Source organism: Melanotaenia boesemani, chromosome 1 (assembly GCF_017639745.1).
Source record: "Melanotaenia boesemani isolate fMelBoe1 chromosome 1, fMelBoe1.pri, whole genome shotgun sequence".
Classification (NCBI taxonomy): Eukaryota; Metazoa; Chordata; class Actinopteri; order Atheriniformes; family Melanotaeniidae; genus Melanotaenia; species Melanotaenia boesemani.
Genome location: NC_055682.1, coordinates 9,402,445 through 9,422,842, shown reverse-complemented (window position 1 = coordinate 9,422,842; position 20,398 = coordinate 9,402,445). Strand labels below are relative to the sequence as shown.

The following is a 20,398-nucleotide window of genomic DNA, read 5'->3' as shown; positions in this document are numbered from 1 at the left end:
AGCTCCCTCACAAAAGTGATTGAGCGCCCCCGCCTGTTTGGAGGTTGGAATTGCTACAAGTAGCAAGAGGGAAAAATGGCGGATCTCAGGAAAATCTATCCTGAGTCTTTGCCTTGTCGTGTCAACTACACACGAAAAACACCATTTCAGGGGAGGCTTTTAATTTTTCTTTGTATACTTATAGTGGACTCCGGAGGAGCTACGACACACTGGGTTGTCACAGAAGATGGGAAAATTCAACAGCAAGTATGTCACTTAGCTGACTGACCTGCTAATGCTTACGCTGTGCAGTTAGCTTCTAAAGCTACCTGTTTTTTTTCCCTGCATTAAAAATAATAATTGTTTTATTGTTTAATTAAATAGTTGTTTAATTTATCTAAACTCAAGACAGCTATAGTTTTCGACTGATTTTATACAAAGGGAAATTAACGTTAGCGTTAAATTAACGTTTGTGTGGGTAAGTCACTTAGCCCGATTTAATAAGGTAAGATAACGTTACTTTATTAGTAGATTAAGAAATTTGAGTTCAAGATGACAAATTATTTCCAGCATCTATCAACGACTGCTTCAGAAACATCTTGTCATATTGAATACGAATATCAGTTTGTGCCAACCTGTAACAAATGCTGTAGTTACCTTATCTTAAACGGAACCTTTAATTTGTTTATAAGTCAGGCTCCTCTGACCGGAATGAGTTGGCACATCGTAGTTTAATACTGAAGTAGACTGTTCTGGACATAATTCCACGAATTAAAATTAATCCCACTGATATGCTATCAGTGGTATTATATACTACTAATATACTATCTGTTTTGTTTCAGGTGGACTCTCCTTTGAATCTGAAACACCCTCATGATGTTGTGATCTTCATGAGGCAGGAAACTCGTGTAAACTACCTCAAGAAGTTAGAGGTGCGTAGATTTTATTTTCAGTGTTCATCTAATTTCCAGGTAATTTCTTCCAATTTATTTGAAGACCGCCTCCACCCTCTTCCTCTGCTTTCCACAGAGAATTTCCTTGCTTAACATCTCACTACTTGCTTATCTCTTGTATTTGTTGAGCAGAAGCAGTTAGTAGCACAGAAGATTCACATTGAAGAAAACGAGGATCGAGACACAGGTTTGGAGCAGCGACACTATAAAGAGGATCCAGACTGTGTAATGGCTAAGGTGCCCCTGGGGGATCTGGATCTGTATGACGGCACATACATTGCCTTGGAAAGCAAAGATATCAAGTAAGCAGTTGGTGAAACTGTCAAAAAGTGGATATGTGACTGGAGAATATCTAATATCTCTACAGCCTTGTGAATTCATCTTATTGATTGATTGATTGATTGATTGATTGATTCTTCCCTGTTCTCAATCCAGCCCTGAAGACTATGTCGATTCTCGGGCTGCTTTGCCCCCAGATCTAGAAAAACCAGACTGTGCAAAAGTGTTTGAACTTCCTTATAGTATCCATGCTTTCCAACATCTCAGGGTGAGTAGAGCCTGGGCAGGTTGATTGAATTATATAGACTATTAACAGTTATTTTAACATGTATATTAGTTTTTATCATGTTAAAAAGGTCAGTGCAAAACTTTTTCTCTTTTTTTATGGTCACAGAAGTCAAAGTTTTATGATCATAAAAATGCCGGCTTGATTACAAAATTATTAAAAGCTCAATAAATAAAGACATGAACCAGAGTTCAATGGTATCAGAGGTTAGATGCAGACTGGGTAAGAACAAAGACTCTTCAGATATATTTGTATCCAAGGGTTTTCATATTAGTGAAACCCAATCACCCATATCAAAGAAAGCACATTTGAATGTGTAATTATATTAAGTTTTTAATTTACAAGCATAAAGGTTAAAATTCATATTATTGAATTAGTAATAATTTAGAAAAGTTAAGGATTTTGTGCTCCTTTTTGCCCACATAGTCTATAAAAGACTATATGTATGTATACATAATCCATATTGACAAGGACTTTTGTAATTGACCTTATTTATCATTTACCATTTCTTTGATTTATCATAAGTTTTGCTCGTACATACAACAGGGATGGTTAATTTACGTATATTATTAAAGACACAGAATTGTGCATCAACTTGGTTATCAAAATATTATCAGAATAAGAAATGCATAGTAGTAGTAGTAATAGTATTAAAGCCATATACGTATTTAGTGAGAGTTTTAGCAAAAATATAGTCTCTGTGGGGATATGCAGGTGATTATAAATTGTGCTTTTTTAACCCAAGTAGTTTTTGAGTTAATTCTAAGGTTTCATTTTGAGTCTAACAATTTTATAAATTGAAGTAATATGGAATAAGGTTGATATTTTAGAAATTGCTGAATATGTAACAACATTCCAGATAATAAGAACTTCCATGTTCTATTCCAGGGTGTACAGGAGAGGGCAAACTTGACCTCTCCACTTCTCTCCAAGGAGGATCCCATTTTTAGTTCATTGTCTCAAAAGCTGGGTCGGAGTGTTGACGAGGTGGGCCATCGCATCCATCTAGGCCTACTGAGGGTAATACTTGCAACTTTTCCTCTCAAATGTGCATATCGTTAAGGTATTGGTTTTATTTTAGATTGTTCAAAAATTATTTAAAAACTCATCATAACTTTATGATTTTGTTTTCTAGAATTCATCTTCCTGGGTGCTGTACAACATGGCGTCATTTTACTGGCGTATGAAAAACGAGCCTCAAAAGGCAGTGGAGTGCGTAGTGCGTGCTCTGCATTTCTCCCCAAGGTACTGTTAGGCTCACCAGAGAGCTTCTGCAGTAATACAGTGTATTGTATGGCACTATTCAGGGTTGTGTCTGTGGTTTTTGTGGGTTTTATAGGCAGCATAAGGATATAGCTCTGGTCAACATGGCCAACGTCCTGCACCGCGCCCATTTCTCAGCAGATGCTGCTATTCTCGCCCACGCTGCTCTTGACCTTACCTCAGATCTCTTCACAAGTCACTACACCTTGGGCAACATTTATGCTGTAAGTAAAAGTGAAAGCTTGTACTCCAGTGAAGGTTTGCATATGTCAAACCACAAAATCAGCATTTAGTCAACCGTGTAGACTTTTTTTTGCCTGTGATGGAAAAATAGTAAAATTATCTAGAGAATCCATTGTTAATTAGATAGGTTGAAATATACTTTCTATTATACTTTGCTGCTTTATTCACCACAAAATCTGTATATAGCTTTGTGATGGCAAGTTTATTGATGAGGGCTTTTATTTCTCAAGATGTATTTAAAATGAAGCTGTCGGCAGAGATCAGTACTTTTAGAGAATTGATTTGTGCTATGACTAAACAAAATTAGCTGCATTTTCCAAAGCAAAATTTTATGTAACACTTGTATTTCACTCCCCAGAGTACTAATCTGTACTTAATATTGGACTGCTTTATTATTTCGATTGGCAGATGACAGAAATGAGCATTTGATTTGTGTCCTATCCCCGATCTTTATGCCTCTTTATGCCTTATGATGCTGCTTTACCAGATGCTTGGGGAATACAACCACTCAGTGTTGTGTTACGAGCAGGCACTGCAGGCCCAGCCAGGGTTTGAGCAGGCCCTGAGGAGGAAACATGCTGTGCTCTGTCAGCAAAAGCTGGAGCAGCGCCTAGAAGCCCAGCACAGGTAGGCAAGCACTCATGCCCTCATTCTGCATACTTTGCTTGCTTTCATCATGTTTGATTTTACTGCTAACACAATTTAAACAATACAGGACGGTAGGATATCAAAACTTATCAAAATAGGCTTTACTAGACAAAACTGTTATACTCAAATAATAAACAAATAAACGTGAATACCATTAAATCACTGGTTAGTCTTTCTAAGTAAGAATCTCAGTCTCTGTTTTGTGCTCTTTTTCTGTCGAGTTAAAAATTTTCTGAAGGCGAGAACCTTGGACTATCTTTTAAATTTCTATTTGGTCAATAATTCATTGTTGTATTATATTATGTAAGCCCGTTTTGGTGCGCAAGAAAAATTTGGCAGCATGCATCAAATCTTCCGGTGTTTTCTTTATTACAAAATGTCTGTGAAGTGATCTGGCAGTCATAATATTTATTTATTTATTTTTAAGAAATGCCTTTTGTTGGCACAGCATCTGTGTTTTTGAATGTAGACATGATTTATTTGACCAATATCCTTCTACACATTTCTGCCAAACTTTGTTTTCCCTCTTAAATTTCCTGTGGTTGTAGATCCTTACAGCGGACGCTGAATGAGCTGAAGGAATACCAGAAGCAACATGACCACTACCTTCGGCAACAGGAGGCACTGGACAAACACAAACTGCTGCAGGAAGAGCAGATCCTACGCAACATTATTCATGAAACTCAGATGGCCAAAGAAGCTCAACTTGGTAAGATGGCATGCATAGTAACTAGCGGAGGCATGATAAAACTGAGATCATTTAATTACTTTTCAAATAGTTATTCATTTTTAAAAGGTTTAAATGCCAGAGAAATTATTTGGTGACTTGTGCTAGTTGTGAGGTAACATGTTAGGGATAGTAGCCCATGTTCTTTGATAAAAGAAAGAGGGAGATGATCAGAAGGGTGCTCTGCTTACAGTGAAATGAATGAATGCTGTGAAGGGCATAGTTTACCTACTGGCTTTGCTGAGTAGAAATGCTGTAAAATACAGATAAATGGGAGCGTGTGGAACTCATGAGTTGTATGAGTAAATCAGGAGGAGTACTTTCTTCTCTTGCTGTGTTTGTGTCCGGTCCATCAAGAATCATTTTAATGTCACCTGTCCATAGAAACTTTGAAAAGAAAAATCTGTGATGGGGTATTTCTTGATCCTATGTTGATGTTTTAGTTTGTAACTCTTTTTTCAGTGGCTGTTATTTGCTCCTTTCAGGGGTTCACACCTCAGTAGTTTAGCTGAAGGCCTTAGCTTTTGTCATTGCACAAATACAGGTCAATTTAAAATGATTTAACTATTAAGAGTTTAAGTTTGTATGGTTTGGAGGGAAAGTGTGCACATATATATGATGAAGTCAGTAATTACTTTTCTAAGGATAAGCATTGAATCATCTTACAGTGCAGGGAAACCCTGTTTGTTTTTGTTGTTTATTTCAGGGAACCATCAGATGTGCAGTCTGGGTCAGCAGCAGCGCAACCTTTACTGCCCCTTCGACCTTCCTGTGCGCTACCATCGGGGTGACCTTTTTGAACATGTCCAGTATGTCCAAGTGAGTTTGGGGATAAAGCAGTATTGGACAAAATGTACCAGTAAAAATTTAGACATCCACAATCATTTCTTTATCTTTAATGTGAAGAACAATGCTGAAGGCAGCAAAACTATAAAGTGATAATAGAGAAATCAAAGTGATATAAAAGACAATAAGAACAAATAAAAGCAAAAGGTATACTTAAAGGAATTCATAAAAACATTGTACTTGGGTAAAACAAAACAAAATCAGAATAGAGAGCTACATAATTATGATATATAAAAAATATATAAACTGAAATAGATGAGGAAAAAAATGAGGATAGGAATTCAGCTTTTCCTATGTTTAATTTGTCTCACTGTTCTTTGCATGTGTGTGAGAATATTAAGTACTTAAGTCATGTCATATCTGACAACTGGAGGGCGCTGTAAATCCTCAAGCTAGTATTCTAATGAGATTTTCTATGTGCTCTGATTCTGTAAAGTGCTCCCTGTTCAGAAACTATGTCACACTGTTTTATACTGCTCAGTTGTGGTCAAACTACAGGAAAATGAGTATGCAGAGGCTCAAGGTAGCCTACAGTGATGCAGTGGGGTTGCTAACAACAGTCAGTTGTTTGTGACCACAGGAGTGCCAACTATTGAGGCACTCTTAAGGCAGCTAATGTTTAGTTTTATGTGTTGATTGGATAAGTCAGACAACATATCAGAAGCTCAAGTTAGCCCTCTGAAAAGCTGTTGTCGCTTCACTTCTAAACTCAGACATTATTAGTGTAACAGTTTGTGTCTTTTAATGTGCACTAATCTTTTTGGATATTTCTTCTTTTTATACTAAAATAAAAGAAAAAAAGAATAAAAATGCTTCCCCACTAATTTCTCACCATAACAAGGCAAAGCAAAGAAACAAACTGTTTAAGAATATTGTCCTGAGTTTCTCACTTCTTTTGTTTCTTCCTGCTTTGATTGTAGTTTGGCGAGGAGGCATCTGTAGCATCCAGCGTGGCACTTGTGTCCGATCGCAACTCCAGCCAAGCAGCAGCCAGCCCCCAGATCCATCCATCTGTGTCTGGGGATCAAGACCCTGCTGCTGCCCTCTGGGGCAGCCATCAGGATTATACACAGGCAAGATAAGAGAACTCGATGTAAATTCTTATACTTAGTTTGTTAAAAGATAAAAAATATCTGCATTGCTGTTTCACAAAATTCAGAACATTGAACTAAGAAATGTCTGGTTTTCCATCCGAATGTATAGTTTGTGTTAGCTGCATTTTCTAAAAAATGGGTGCATAAAATGCACATAAGGAAACTAAATCTAAACCATTTACATTTGTAGGTTTGTACACGTTTATTAATTAAAAAAAAAGGTAACATAATGAAAAGCCTGGCAACAAACCTCACGACAAGTACCATGGGCATTAAAACATCAAAGTGAATAATATTTCAGTAGCATTATTTCTTTGCATTTTTAAGTCATGTGATTTTTCTTAACATTCATTTATTGAACTTGTTTATGATGCACTTAGTTTTGCAGTACTTTTCTGTATTGTCCTTATCAACTCCTCTGTTTTTATTGTGTTTGAGCATTTTAATTGGAAATGCTCCTACATAAATGTGAAAGCAAAGGAGAGTATTGCTGTTTCTGTTCAGATATTTAGCAGTTTGTGTTATTTTTTGTGCTATTAGAAAAATCACAAATTCCATATGGATTGATTAATAGATCTGAAGATTTTAGTTGGGCCTAACTGGATAGTCACTGCTTTTGCTTTAGGACATACAGAGGATGTTATGGCCTCAAAGGACTGACTGTGCCCATGAATACCCAAGCATTCCCCCTGCTCACCTGCTGCCAACCTATTACCTTCCTCCTGAAACACAGGGCCTCAGGTCAGTAGACTTTACTGGATTATATAGTATAGTTGTAATAGCACTGAATTTATATAATTCCTTTTTATTTTTATTTGTTTATTTTTTTTTATTAAATGTAATGTAGTCATGCATGCTATGGTCTGACTTTCCCATTCTCTGATACTATCAGTGGCTGGCTTGCTGTGCCATGTCCAATGCAGCATATTGCTTTGCTCACATAAAATTCCACTTTAAAAAAACATGAAATGTAATAAGGATTATCATGAGTTCAAATCAATAATCAGTATTCTGCCTCTTTGAGATGTAAGCAGTTTCTTGTTTTTGGTTTTTTTTCCCTCATAACTTTCCGAAATGTCCTTCTTATTCTCAGTGTAGCGATAATTTTAGCAAAAGTAAATATTGTAAAATTTTTATTTTAAACACACAGAGGAGCTCACATGCACTCTTTCTTCAGATGTTCACTTGCAATAAAAACACATTTTATCACAATCCCGGCTTATCCCTCACGCTAAAACACTTACCACAACTTTTATGGCTGTGTCTAATATTTGGCTTACGTGCACATTGTGAGTCATTGCGATGTTCTTATTTACAAGGCTATTCTTTAACTGCCTCCTCCTTATCTATGGTCTTGTCTTTTTCAAAAACTTTGGAAGCCATGGTCTTTGCTCTCAAGATTTACCGGTACTTCTTCTATCAACTCCTATCACCTGTACTACAGAGACAAAAGGATTTTTGAATATTGTGCTAATTTTTTCTGTGATCAGCTTCAAAATCTGATCTCATTGAATAATCTAAAGTGACTTTACCTAATTTAAAAGTTGACAGGTCCAGAGATGCAGTCCCACAATTATAAATACTCAAGATAGACCAACCTTGAGAGAAAATGCCAAGCTTGTACATTTTGATCTTCACATTAAATTGAAAAAAGACATATGAGTGAAATTTCCTTTACTGTGTTCATTCAGCCCAGTGGCAGCTTTCCTCTATGGAAGCAGCAGTGCTTCTCAGACTGTAGATGTGCCAGATTGTAGCCCCATCACGCAACCATATCCAGCCCTCCTGCCTGCCTCATTAGACTGGCCCCTGGAAGAAAAGAAACTGCCAGATCCCTTCGCCTCTGAGGTATCTCTTAGGTTGTTCATTGTGTGCGAGAGTTATTTAGCAACATGACTACTTTGGATACAAAATGTGAAACATCTTCAGAGCTTCAACTTTAATTTTACTCTGTTTTCTTTGCAAAAGAAAATCAAATAATGAATATAACCATGTTTTTACAGATACTACAGTTGCGTAGTGGAGGATGGACGCTGGAGCAAATTGGCAACAGAATAGCTCAAGCTATGAAACGAGTAAGGGAGTTCTTTGCCCATCTCGTCCCCCAGGACTACATGATATGTGTTGTAATAGACTTAAACATCTGAGATAGTGAATGGTGGCAGATAGCGTGTTTGTCTAATTGGCATTAAACTCCAGAGTCACAAGTACACAAGCACTTAACAATGCCTCCCATCACATCTCAGATTTTATTATAAATATTCCCAAACACTCTTAACATTCTTCATTTCTCTGATACCATCTTAAATCAGAACTAACAAAGGTTTGTTTGTGTGTATAGGCAACTATACCCCACTGGCAGGTCCACAATGAGGCAGCGCTATTTTGGCGGGCCAAAGGCAATGGCAGCCGTGCCCTGCAGTGCCTTCGCCAAGTACTGAGCTCAGCTCCGCCTTCCCACCGCCTCTTGCCCCTCACCAATGCTGCTAACCTGCTATTGCACCATGGCTTGACCACCCATGCACAAACACTGCTGGAGCATGCATTGGAACTCAATTCTTCAGAGGTAAAGGCACATAAAACAACTTAAAAGCTTATTTGTACAGTTTGTCACATTGTGTTGTTCATGGTGTAAATACAGTTTTAATCACAGCTGTTGTCTCTTAACTGATGTATATGTAACATTGCTGTTGTTAAATTCACTCATGTGCCAGTGTTGATTTAAGTCTAATAAAAGCAGTGGAGTCATCACATTTTTATAACTGTTTTTTTGTAGAAATACTTTATTAATCCCTTTGGAGAGTTCTCAGGGAAATTTGGGGTTAATTAAATTTTGTGTTAGTATACATGTAATTGCATAAACAAATGAAGACTGAAAATTATCTCCACTCTTAAGGTCACTATAGTAAATAAAAGCTCCCAATTTATTAGTAGTCAAAAAGGCTGCAAAAGATAGCCTGCCTATAATACCAGTTAAGGGGTATTTAATCCCAAAGTCATACATAGGCTGCACAAGGGGCTTTTTTTATTTAACCTTTTTTATTTGTGAGTTTCTGTCACAGACTGCTCAACATCTTTCTTGTGATTCCAGCAGCAAATGAATATCCTGTGAACACAGAATCCTGTGTTCCAGAGATTCTTCACATTTCAACTCAACAAGAACCTTGAGAAAATATAAAGATTCAGTGTGTAGCTAAAACAGCAGGATCTGCATTTCTAGCATGGGCTAAAATCGATGTGGAATGTCTTGTTGAATCAAGCCTTTTGAGGGGGGAGGGACATTTATTTAAAGAGGAGTATGTGTTCCCTGAATGTTAGGGATAAACTTAACCAGCAACCACATCAAGTAATATGTTACATGTCCTCATTTATCGTCCAGAATTTGAGAATGTGGTAGATAATGGCAATCAATATCAGAGTCACCTTTTCCGCTCACTGTAAATTGCAACTGCACCTATCTTGTTTTCTTCCTTTATCTGTGTTAGACACAGATATACCCTCTAAAGTTTGGTGTCAGTATTCACATGTTTCCTATGTTCCCCTGCCTTGCTTTGTTTTCCTCCCTCAGCCCCACACCCTGCTCAGCCTGGTGAGCGTGCATTTGGCCCAGAGCAATGTGACAGGTGCTCTGGCTTTGTTCCGCCACATCCTGGAGACAGCCCTTCCCTCCTCCTCTTCCTTCTCATCCTTTGCTGGCTGTGAACAGTGTCGCAGCAGCTTACCTTTGCTGCGTTGTCTTCAGTTCTACCCCTTCCTTTACAATCTTTCACAACAGCCCTGCTCACGTGAGTACCTCCAACACATACATTGTGTCTGTATGTACATTTAAGTGTATGTTTTCTACTACCACTTTTAAAGGAGACAGAGCTCTTTGATTTATGGCAGGTTGTAGAGTGGATATTTTAAGAAAATTCTTCATCTTGACAGCAATATGTCTTGTGTTGTGTCAGTACCTGGCCTAACAATTATGAAATAGTTGTTTCAGATATTTTAAATTTTTTTAAAGGTTTTTTTTTATTATATAAACATTGCTTTATCTTTTGGGTTTTTTCTTTGCTTGCTTGACGATGCACACGACTTAAACCAGTGTTGATGATGCTAGCTGGTCTTATTTACTGGTTTTATGCGCTACTTAAAATTACAGCAGCAAGTGGTGACTCCCAAATTGAGATTAAATGAGTTGTCATTAAGATCTGAAATGACATGAATAAATTTTTCCAAATTTATTTTCTACTCTTTGGTTTAATAATGGAAGGAAAACCCTTTATTTTTGCATACAGTAAAAGTAAAATTGGTTGCTGCCTGTACAGTCAGATCAGTTCATGCTAATGCTAATACTTTCATTGTTCATAACAGCAGGATGGGGTGTATGTACATTAACAGAACCTGGTCCTTATATCTGTGTATTTGAGTTTGACTTCGTATGTATGGAAATATTAAACTATATTTAAGCTGGTGTGCTCAAACACCTGCAAGAAAACATGTCTTTAGGTAAATTCTCCAGGGCTTCAAGTAATATATTTCTGTACTCTTTAAACTGAGATAGAACAGACGATTAAATAAAATACAGAGTGGCTATGTGCTTCTGAGTCTTATGTGGACATTAGACTCAGAAACCCCCCTTGAAGCTGTGAAACCAAGTTGTACAATACGTTGTATTCTCGATCTGAATAGAAACTGCACTTTTGCCTTTGTATAAGTGGGAGTGAAGGGAAAAGTGTTGTGCAGTGGAGAAATTTTCCCACTCAATAATTTAAGTTGCAGAAAATAGCTGATGCTAAATTTAGACAGGACTATATTTTACTCTGTAAAGCTAAGTATCACTACAATAAAGTACACTGATTTCTTGAGGTCAAACAAGCATTTAAAGAACACACCTACCTTTGGAAAAAAGGTTTTAATTAAAACAAAAAGTCAGTAATAAAAAACATCATGTAATTCTGCATTTGCATCCTCATTTTTAATCTGGTTGCTGTGATAAAATATTTCAGATATTTTGAATGATTATTAATTATTTAATTATCTAATTGTTTTCCTTTGTTTACAAAAAGATACTTTTCCATGGTGTGCTAAATGATTCTCAATACAGGGCAAGTGTGAACACTTACAGTAAACACGATAAAAAAGTAAACAAATAAAGGAATGACTGGCTTTATGTGAAAGAGCACATATAAGGTGAGGCCACTCAACCACTGTGATAACAGAAATCTGTAAACAGATGACTGCAAAAATCTACCTGTGCGGTACAGATAGCCATGCTGCAAAAATAGCATGAGTTTCCATGTTTGAAGCAATAAAAATGGACACTGAGACAGTTTAATTAGAGCCGAAAATGTCAAAAGATTGTTTTTGTCTGACTTTTCAATCAAGTAAAGTTGTTGCACGTCAGTGTGTAAAAAGCATCACTTTGTTGTAGGAAGTGATGCAAAATCTGACACACTTTGGGTTTTGGTGTATCCACTTATTTAAGCTACTGAGGACTGATTAGTAGCTTGAATTAGTAGCTGTACTATTGACTTCGTACTCATGATTTAATATAAAATTACTATTTATCTTTATGCAGTTGCAAAATTCTGAGGTGGGCACCATTTAATTTTTAAACTGCATTTTCATTCATTTTTTTATGCAAAAAGTAAAAAATGTTACATTTCTAAGTATCTAAAAGCAATTTATTTTATTAAATCTGTGAATAAGTGTGTTTCTCATGGTGGGATGTATATAAGTTCATCGTACATTTAGCTTTTTAAATAATTTGAGTCTATGTTTGTGTTGATCCAGAGGGTGGTGGCTGCATGGCTGAAGAAGACCTTAGCATACAGCTGGAAGAATGGGAAGGAAGTGAGGAGAAGCAGGATGCTTCTTCCATTTCTGCAATAGAAGACACACTGCTGTTTGAGAGTAAGAACGGGATTGTACAGTTAAATGGCAAATTGTGGAAAAAGTTAAATACACCTAAATCTACTTACTCATGTCTACATATACTGTTATTGCTGTTTTGTTTTTGTTTATAATACTGCTGTTACACCTTCATTGTCAGTCAAGAATTATTAGATCATTTTTGAACCACTAGCAAAGTCTGCTTGGTTCAGATTGACATCCAGTTTAGTGGTGGTGTATATTATTTTTAGCGTTACATGCTTTAATCTTGCTTAATTTTCTGTCCTGATCAGTCTTCTTATATAATTCATCAGAGGTCATCTTGGACAGTAATGGCTCAGGCGAAGCAGCGGGACAGCAGCAGGCAACTCCCTCTACCTCAGGAGCTGCTTCTTTTGGAGAAGGAGGAGTGGAAAAAGAAGAGGAGTGGCAGCTGAAAGAGGACCTCATGGGAGCGTTTGAGGGGGCACTGGATGTAGGAGGGAAACGAGGGGACCTGCGAGGTATCCGGGTGTTAAAGAATGACCGTGTGATGGGTGCCCGTGCAGGAAGCGGGCCATGTTTTGGAAACTGTGAGGATGATGAGGGAGCAGAGTGGGTAAGTGCGGAATCTTATCTGGTCTTATTTTTATTGTTCTTATTGTAATAAGAAATGTATGCTATGTAAAATAACACCCTGACAGAGTGTGTTCAGTGGCTTAGCTGAGTGAGTGCTTTTTGTTTGTTTTCAGATCACTTTCCAGGTAAAACGTGTCAGAAAAACTAAAGTGGATGGGTCAGAAAATATTGCCATTTCTGATGACAGCCAGAATGGAGAATCCCTGCCTGGAGGGCACTCTGTCTTAGAAATCAGTGGTCCAACCATCCCATCTCCGGGTCCTTCAGGTACCAGATACATTCATGTTTTGTTTACATACTACAGCACTTCCACTGAAGAGCTGTATAAGATTGATGTTTTTTGTGTTTTTGAGAAGGTCGCTGGAGAGACTACACAAGTCTTGGCTGGCCTGGACCCGAAGAGTGCCAGCGGACACGGAGGGTTGACCTCACCACTGTAGCTAGCACTTGGTTGGCTGTTTCTGCCAAGAATATCGAGTATGACTGTCAATAGTAGTCATAATCATTTTCTCACATCTACCTTTGTAATAAATATTTACAAAATATATAAGGTGTTAAAATAAAAAGGAATTGTTGCCTATTTTTCATTCTAGCATCATAGGATATAAAAAAAAATAAATAATAATAAATAAATGTTTTTTGATATGATGTTTCCCTTCATTACTTCTCTATAGCATCACAGAGCACATAGACTTTGCCACTCCACTCCAGGAGCCAGCAGCTGAACCTTCATGCAATGCCAACCTAGCTGCCAGTATGCACACCCTCGACCACCTGGCAGGGGTAGCCAATCGCGCCGCCATCCACTACACTGGGGAAAGCCAACTGCGTGAGGTATGCCGAAGCATAAACCGCAGATTATACAAATTGGTATGCAAGCCAAATACAAACCGTAGCAGCCTGGATTCAGATAACTCGATTACTTAAAGGAAACTGTTGTTGTCTTTAGTAGCACAGAAATAAGCAACAAAATGACATCAGAACTAAAGTAATGAAATATACTCATTCAATTATGTTTCAGTTCTACTCAGGCACCTTAATAAAGTATGAGTTATATGAGACTTATGTCTCTTAAGTCCAGTATTAAGGATGCAATGATGTCTTGCTGCTCAAATTGTTACCACTGTAGTTTCTGCATCTGTCATGCGAGAAAAATGTGTTATCTACAGATTATTTTCGAATAATCAGCACAGTCCTATCATTCAGTTAAGAATTATTTGTGTCTGTCGTCTTAACCAAAAGGTCCTGCAGAACCTTGGAAAAGATAAGTTTCTCCCCCAGTCCTTTGAGCAGGTTGGCACTCGCATTGCTAAAGTACTGGAGAAGGTAAGAACTCAGGCAACAGTTGAGGAGAAATTCTTGTTTCTCTGGAGGATCAAAGTTCTTTTTTTGTTTCTTCCAGCAAACCCTGATCATTGCAACACCAATGTTTAATGTTAAGTATTGTGTGAGTTTGATGAGTTAAATCTCCTGACAAATATTTAGACAGTAAAGGATTATTTTACAGAGCGTAAAGAAGTCGTAAGGACAAACATGTCTTTTTAAGGTTAAGAGATGGATGTTAAATGTCTGCTTATTTAGCATTAGCCAGCCAAACCTTGATCATTATCCTAATTAAAATGCATTTTTACATTTTTCTCTTTCCTGTTTCTTTCCTGAAACTTGCAGAATCAGACATCTTGGGTGCTATCCAGCATGGCTGCTTTGTACTGGAGAGTCAAAGGCCAAGGCAAGAGAGCCATCGACTGTCTGCGGCAGGCCCTCAACTATGCTCCCCATCATATGAAGGCAAGTTAAACACAAGCAATTAGCTATTCTAATTATGTTTTCTTAATATACATTAAAAAATATTTACCTTTTTATTAACTTATTTTTTTCTTCCTTGCTAAATCATGGACCAGGATGTACCACTCATCAGCCTCGCAAACATCTTTCAGAATGCCAGGTTATGGGAGGACGCCCTAACAGTCGCCCGTATGGCAGTAGAGATCGCCCCACACTTTGTTGTGAACCACTTTACCCTCGCCAACGTCTATATTGCAATGGTAACAAGAAAGATCAAATTACTGGCCACTCTTTTTTTATTGTTAGTTATTGCCTGCTCTTCAATTTGGACAAGAATTTCAAGACTTTCCTCCATCACTGATCCAAGCCACATGTTGCCATTTTTCTTGATAACAGGAGGAGTTTGAGAAAGCCATGCGCTGGTACGAGTCAACCTTAAAGCTGCAGCCGGAGTTTGCCCCCGCCAAAGATCGACTGAGAACCATTCAGTGTTACCTGCTCACCAAGAGGGAGCGTCGTCAGCCCTAAACCACTCAATCAGACCGACCCCAGCAGTACTCAAACACTCACATGGACACTTTCATGAGCAACTTGCACAAAGTTAAAGTGGGAGGAAATTAAAATTTTCCAAAATGCAAGGTAGTAGAGGTTTTCTGTGGAATTAGGGTCTGTTTTTCCTAAAGCCAAACACACCATCAAGAATTAGGTTCACAGAGTGCAGCTGTAGTTTATATTTCTCCACATCTGCATTACCCTTCGCTATCTGGCAGCGAAGATGTGATTTTTTTTTTTTATTTTATGTTAAATTTTTTTCTTGCTAGGATTGCTTGACTTGCACAAAGTCAGAGGGCTAAAAGTGAGTAAGTTTTAAGTTTCAGCTAATTCTGATAGAAATGTTATTTTAATCTGTGCTAATTGGAGGGGGAAAGCTTTTTACACTATCAGTCATAAAGATTTTCATCATATGGAAGTGGCATCAAGAATGCATTCATATTGTCCCGATGTTTTTAAGAATAATAGCACACTTCCACCTGAAGATGGTGCCATTTTTTAATGTAACTTATTTTAAAAATTAACTGAAAAGGGTTTAATACAGTTTGCTTAATTTTTTTTTTTTTTTTTTGCTGATATGGCAAGGATTATGCTTCTCAACTCAGAAGTTAAACGAGTTTGAAACATTTGCCCTCAATGTGCTTCTTAAAATGGGCAGGAATTTTGTTTTTGCACTTTTTATCTCTATCATTCCTATTTATATGGGACCTACAGAGGGATTTGCGACAAAATAACGTAAATTGAAATTGTGAAAATGAAATATGCTATTGCATTTGCTTCTAAACTTATGGAAAATCATCAAAAAGGATTTATCATTGACCATCTATAAAAAAAATAATCTGTATTAAATGTACAGTATTAAAGGCAGTGTTTGGATTTAATTTTGGTTGTCTGCACTATTTCTTTGTCTCTTGTAGAAGAAAAACAAAATTAACATTTATTATTTATTTGTTTTTACATTTTTTTTATAAAGATTATATCGTCCCAGGTAAGAGTTTTAAAGCTGGCCTTGTGGTGGTGCTGTTTGACTTGTTAGGCACACTTTGTCATCTCTCCTGACCAGTTATCTTTGACTTCCAGTTACTAAGTGTTTCGTGTACACACCATGTAAAATACAGTTAAGTAATGATCTTTATAAACATTTTGAACTTGACAACATAATACCGCTACATGTTTTCAGAATCTGGGGTTGTACCAAATGCACATGTAAAGAGATTTGTCTCAGTATTTCTAGAGCTGTTCATGTTTCATTTATATTTTAGTGTCGATTTGATATACAGCAAAATGACATTAGATTTGTACTTTTTTGCTGAGACTTTGTAGATCAATTCTTAAATCAGCATCTCAAGTGCAGCTGGAAGTATGGTTAACAGACGTCAAAAACATCATGTTTCATTTGATTCGTGCAGTGCTTTTTGTTAGCAGCTGCTAAAAACTGCAGAAAAACATCAAACCACATCCACAAAAATAATGAAAATGTCTGGATTCAGAGCTGTACACATCAATGTGTCTGATGCTATTTCAAATATTGAAAGGGAATTTTTATTTATGTATTTATACTCTGAATTTAAATTAATTTGAATTCTGCCAACAAGAACAGTTTCTACATTTACATCAGACATCACTTTTTTTTTTTTTTGTGGTGCTGAACATTTGGTGGTTTCCTTTGTTGTATTTGGCTCTTTAGTTTCAAAATGTCCCAAACGAGTGAGAGGGATGGACTCACGGGAAGCGGGTTCAGCACCTGGGCCTGCTGTGGAGCTGTAGCGTTGGATCACATGCACAATGAAGTGAGGCTTATCTTGTTTTAGAAAGTAAGATATTTTCTGGTAAAGACATCATCTTTTGAGCTGTACACATTGCTCCAAAACGTATGTTGTTAGGAGTCAATGATGCCATCACAGATGTGTAAGTTACCCGTCTTACACGTGGCAATGCCCTCCATGGCGTCACAGATACTAGCTGGTTAACGGTTTGTTCATTGACTACCTGATTATGCCAGCCATAAAAATGAAAAATTTCCTTGTCAGTTCACAAGACATTTTCCCACTTTTGTCCAGTTGCTAGATGAGATCAAACCCAGAGGAAATAAAAAAAAAAAAAAATTCTTGGTAGTTTTTTTTTCTTTGAATGATGAGAATCTTTACTTAGAAAAATTGTTCACTGACTGTTTTAGTTGTATGACACCATCTGCAGAACCATGTCTGATATTAACCTGGCTACCCCCAAATCACACCCTTTCAGTGCTTGTTTTCTTTTGTTTTTTGTTTATGTTTACATTTATTATCAATAGAATTTTTTTCTGTTATAAAATATATAGACATCTGATCTGACATCTATATTTATGTCTATACAGATTAATTCTGACATTGAACACACTATTTGTAACTTTTCAAAAATGTATAAAGTAAACTACTTCCTACTAGATAATTATTTGCTCATTTTAGCTGCTGAGCTTCTCTTGAGCTTCTCTGTGGAAATTATTAAACCATTGACTTATAGATGTTTACTTCAGAATCTTGAGGTCTGTGTTTCCAGTTCTAGTCAAATGAAAAAGATTAATTTTAAATTTAATATGCTTTTTGCTATGTGACTCTGATCCCCCAGAAATCTACAATAATTTATAAAAAAAATAAAATAAAAATGAAAAATCCATGCGTGCAGTAAAACAGATAGATCCAGGTTAAAACCTGACATGCTGTTTATGTTCCGGTGCTGCAGATTCATCACTGAGCATCATAAATGGTAAAGATGGAACAGCGTGTTCATTCACATAAAGAGTTACATCCACATTATTTTTGTGTGAAAAGGCACTTTTTTTTTCCTTTGAAATTACAAGAGCTTAAAAAAGGCACAAGCGTAGTGCAGCTTGCTATTTTTAGAAATCTGTGAAGGAACAAGATGGTTGCAGAGGAGCTGAAGTGTATGCAGACTCTATAAATACAAGCACAACACGAGGAGGCAAATTTGCAGCTCCAGGTTTCCTGCCTTGCTTCTTCAGAACCACTGTACACGAACCTGCTGCTGCATTGCTAATGGACCTTATTCATTGTTATGTACTCTGTCTATTTCTGTGCAGCCAAACCCCCTTCTCTTTTCTATTTTGGAGTGTTTCTCAATAAATAATTGACTAGAGAGATATTTTTGACCAGCCCTGTCTTGGGTGCAGCATATAAATAGCTCTTGTGCAGTAAAGCGTGCACGGATTTGTCAGGGGTGTTCGGCCTGGGAGTAGAAGCTCTGTTATGTAATAGGCATGTGAGTTGGCACACCACAGAAACACTGCATTGAATGGGTGTGTGTGATGCTCTGTTCCCATTGAGTGTTTTCACAGCGTTGGTATACTCACTGGGAGTCCTTTGTTAAGTCTGCTGCAGCTGAAGCAGCTAATTTTATCATTGCATTAGCAAAAAGGAGCTTATATGCATCTTTCATACATTTATATAATGGACTTAAATTAAGTGTTTCTCATGATAAATTTGTAGTAAAGAGAGCTTATTCATGCTAAGTATTGTTTAAAGAAGCATTTTCTCTTTGTCATATCTGCATATGACCCTATGTCCTCCGTTTCTGTTGTATGGATGCAGCAAATATCAGTTTTATAGTTTTTGCCATTTTTAGGCTAGCATGAGCTACCATATAAGATAACATCAAAGCTTATATGCTCATGTATAACATTGCTTAAAGAAACATTTAAGGAAGTGGCTAACAGTTCCAAGTTCTTGTTTGTTCTTATACTAACTTCTGCTGTCTATTGCCAAGTTAAAATTTACTCTCACAGTCTGTGGACACAGTATATTTAGCTCATCATTGCTTAATATAGATACAGTGAATGGATACTGCAGCAAGATATTATATAATCATAGTGAGTTTCTTCTATGGACATGAAAGGCAATGACTTTTTTAAAAAGCCTGGAGCTAAAGTGGATTAAGATTTCAAAGCACAAGAGAAAAATGCCACTTTGTTTCAATATTTATCCTGTGCATTTGCATGTGGTGTTGTATTATCTGACATAAGTTTCTGCTGTGCAAAATTTCAGACCAGTTCATCAGATCTGGTGATTATTCTTATAGAGGATAAAAATAGCTGCTTATTGATTTAACTAATATAATATATACAACCCTAAGACTCATAGCAGCGCTCAAAATTTAGGTGTGTTATTCTGAATACACATTTTAATCAATAAAAATATCTCAATGAAATGAAAAGTAAGCAAAAACAAAAAGTTTGCAAGAGTCCAGTCCAAAAGAAAGTTCTCTTTAAAGTTTTTTTTTTTAAATCCACACAATTTGTTGCCTAAATTAAAAGAAATTATCTTTTCCTTTTCAACTATTCCTTCTTTCTCTTTAGATCTTGATATGAGATCCGAGACCTCAGCCTCAGAAAAACATATCAGTCATATTAGTACATCATTCTTACCTGCAATGCAGATAACCTGTATCTGATGTAATAACAGATTTTTCCTTACTGATCTGTGCATGGGTCAAAATGGGTGACTTCTCTGACCTACAAAGAAGGAAAATGGTCTAACACAGGAAATAGCTCAGGAAATGGTAAGCTTGAAGACAAAGACTCCAGAGCATTGAAACAATGAGCCAACAAATCACAGATCTTTAGCGACTAAATTAACTGCAGAGTTAAACCAGCATCTTGCCAACCCATCAACCAAAACTCTTTGTCAGAAGCTCAAAGACGTAAAAAAAAAAAGGTCAAATAAACTAGAGAACAGACCAGTGAAAGAATGTCTTTTATTTGACAAATTGGCCGTCATTTATTTATTTATTTATTTTCTTGGTTAGAATGAATTTATGGAGGAAGTCCATTGCGATCAGCTGACCCCAACCATTAAATGTACCACCACCTAAATGTCTGTTTTTTGTAGCCGAACTGTGGTTGTGATTTTTCTGAAGAGAATGTGCCAGTTTTGGGTAACCAGTTGTTTCCCAATGATGGTGTCATCTTCCAGGACTATAATACATGAATTCACATAGCTTAAATAGTTAAACTGATTATTAAAATAATAATAATAATAATAATAATAATAATAATAATAATAATAATAATAACAATAAATAAATAAATAAAGGTGATGAGCAACACTTGCTTTGGTGATTACATTCACTAGTATATTGTAATTTAGCATGAACTGTTTCCCCACCCAGAAGGAACTCTGAAAGAACTGGAACCAGCTCCGCTTGTTGAAAGGATTAAAGCTTTTTAAGCCACTTTGAAAACCTTGTATTGAAG

At 36.8% G+C, this 20,398-nt stretch overlaps 1 protein-coding gene across 1 annotated transcript; it reads left to right on the top strand.

The window, feature by feature from the left end:
* The first annotated feature begins 43 nt into the window (after positions 1-43).
* On the top strand, positions 44-16,031 carry ttc17 (tetratricopeptide repeat domain 17). Its single transcript, XM_041979994.1, has 25 exons — positions 44-246; positions 822-911; positions 1,065-1,234; positions 1,368-1,479; positions 2,386-2,517; positions 2,633-2,742; positions 2,837-2,984; positions 3,491-3,630; positions 4,200-4,360; positions 5,085-5,197; positions 6,145-6,297; positions 6,944-7,059; positions 8,010-8,166; positions 8,322-8,393; positions 8,660-8,884; positions 9,887-10,103; positions 12,097-12,216; positions 12,510-12,793; positions 12,927-13,080; positions 13,170-13,290; positions 13,488-13,647; positions 14,056-14,139; positions 14,482-14,601; positions 14,715-14,858; positions 14,995-16,031. Exons 1-25 carry the CDS (start codon positions 76-78, stop codon positions 15,124-15,126), a joined length of 3,606 nt encoding a protein of 1,201 aa, XP_041835928.1. The 5' UTR covers positions 44-75; the 3' UTR covers positions 15,127-16,031.
* The last annotated feature ends 4,367 nt before the right edge of the window (positions 16,032-20,398 follow it).

What these genes read in the sequence shown, in the direction of transcription:
- ttc17 (XM_041979994.1), top strand. Translation starts at nt 76, where the DNA reads ATGGCGGATCTCAGGAAAATCTATCCTGAGTCTTTGCCTTGTCGTGTC. An exon ending in ATGGGAAAATTCAACAGCAA is followed by an intron (nt 247 to 821) that starts GTATGTCACTTA and finishes GTTTTGTTTCAG; the next exon opens with GTGGACTCTCCTTTGAATCT. An exon ending in GGGAAAGCCAACTGCGTGAG is followed by an intron (nt 13,648 to 14,055) that starts GTATGCCGAAGC and finishes CTTAACCAAAAG; the next exon opens with GTCCTGCAGAACCTTGGAAA.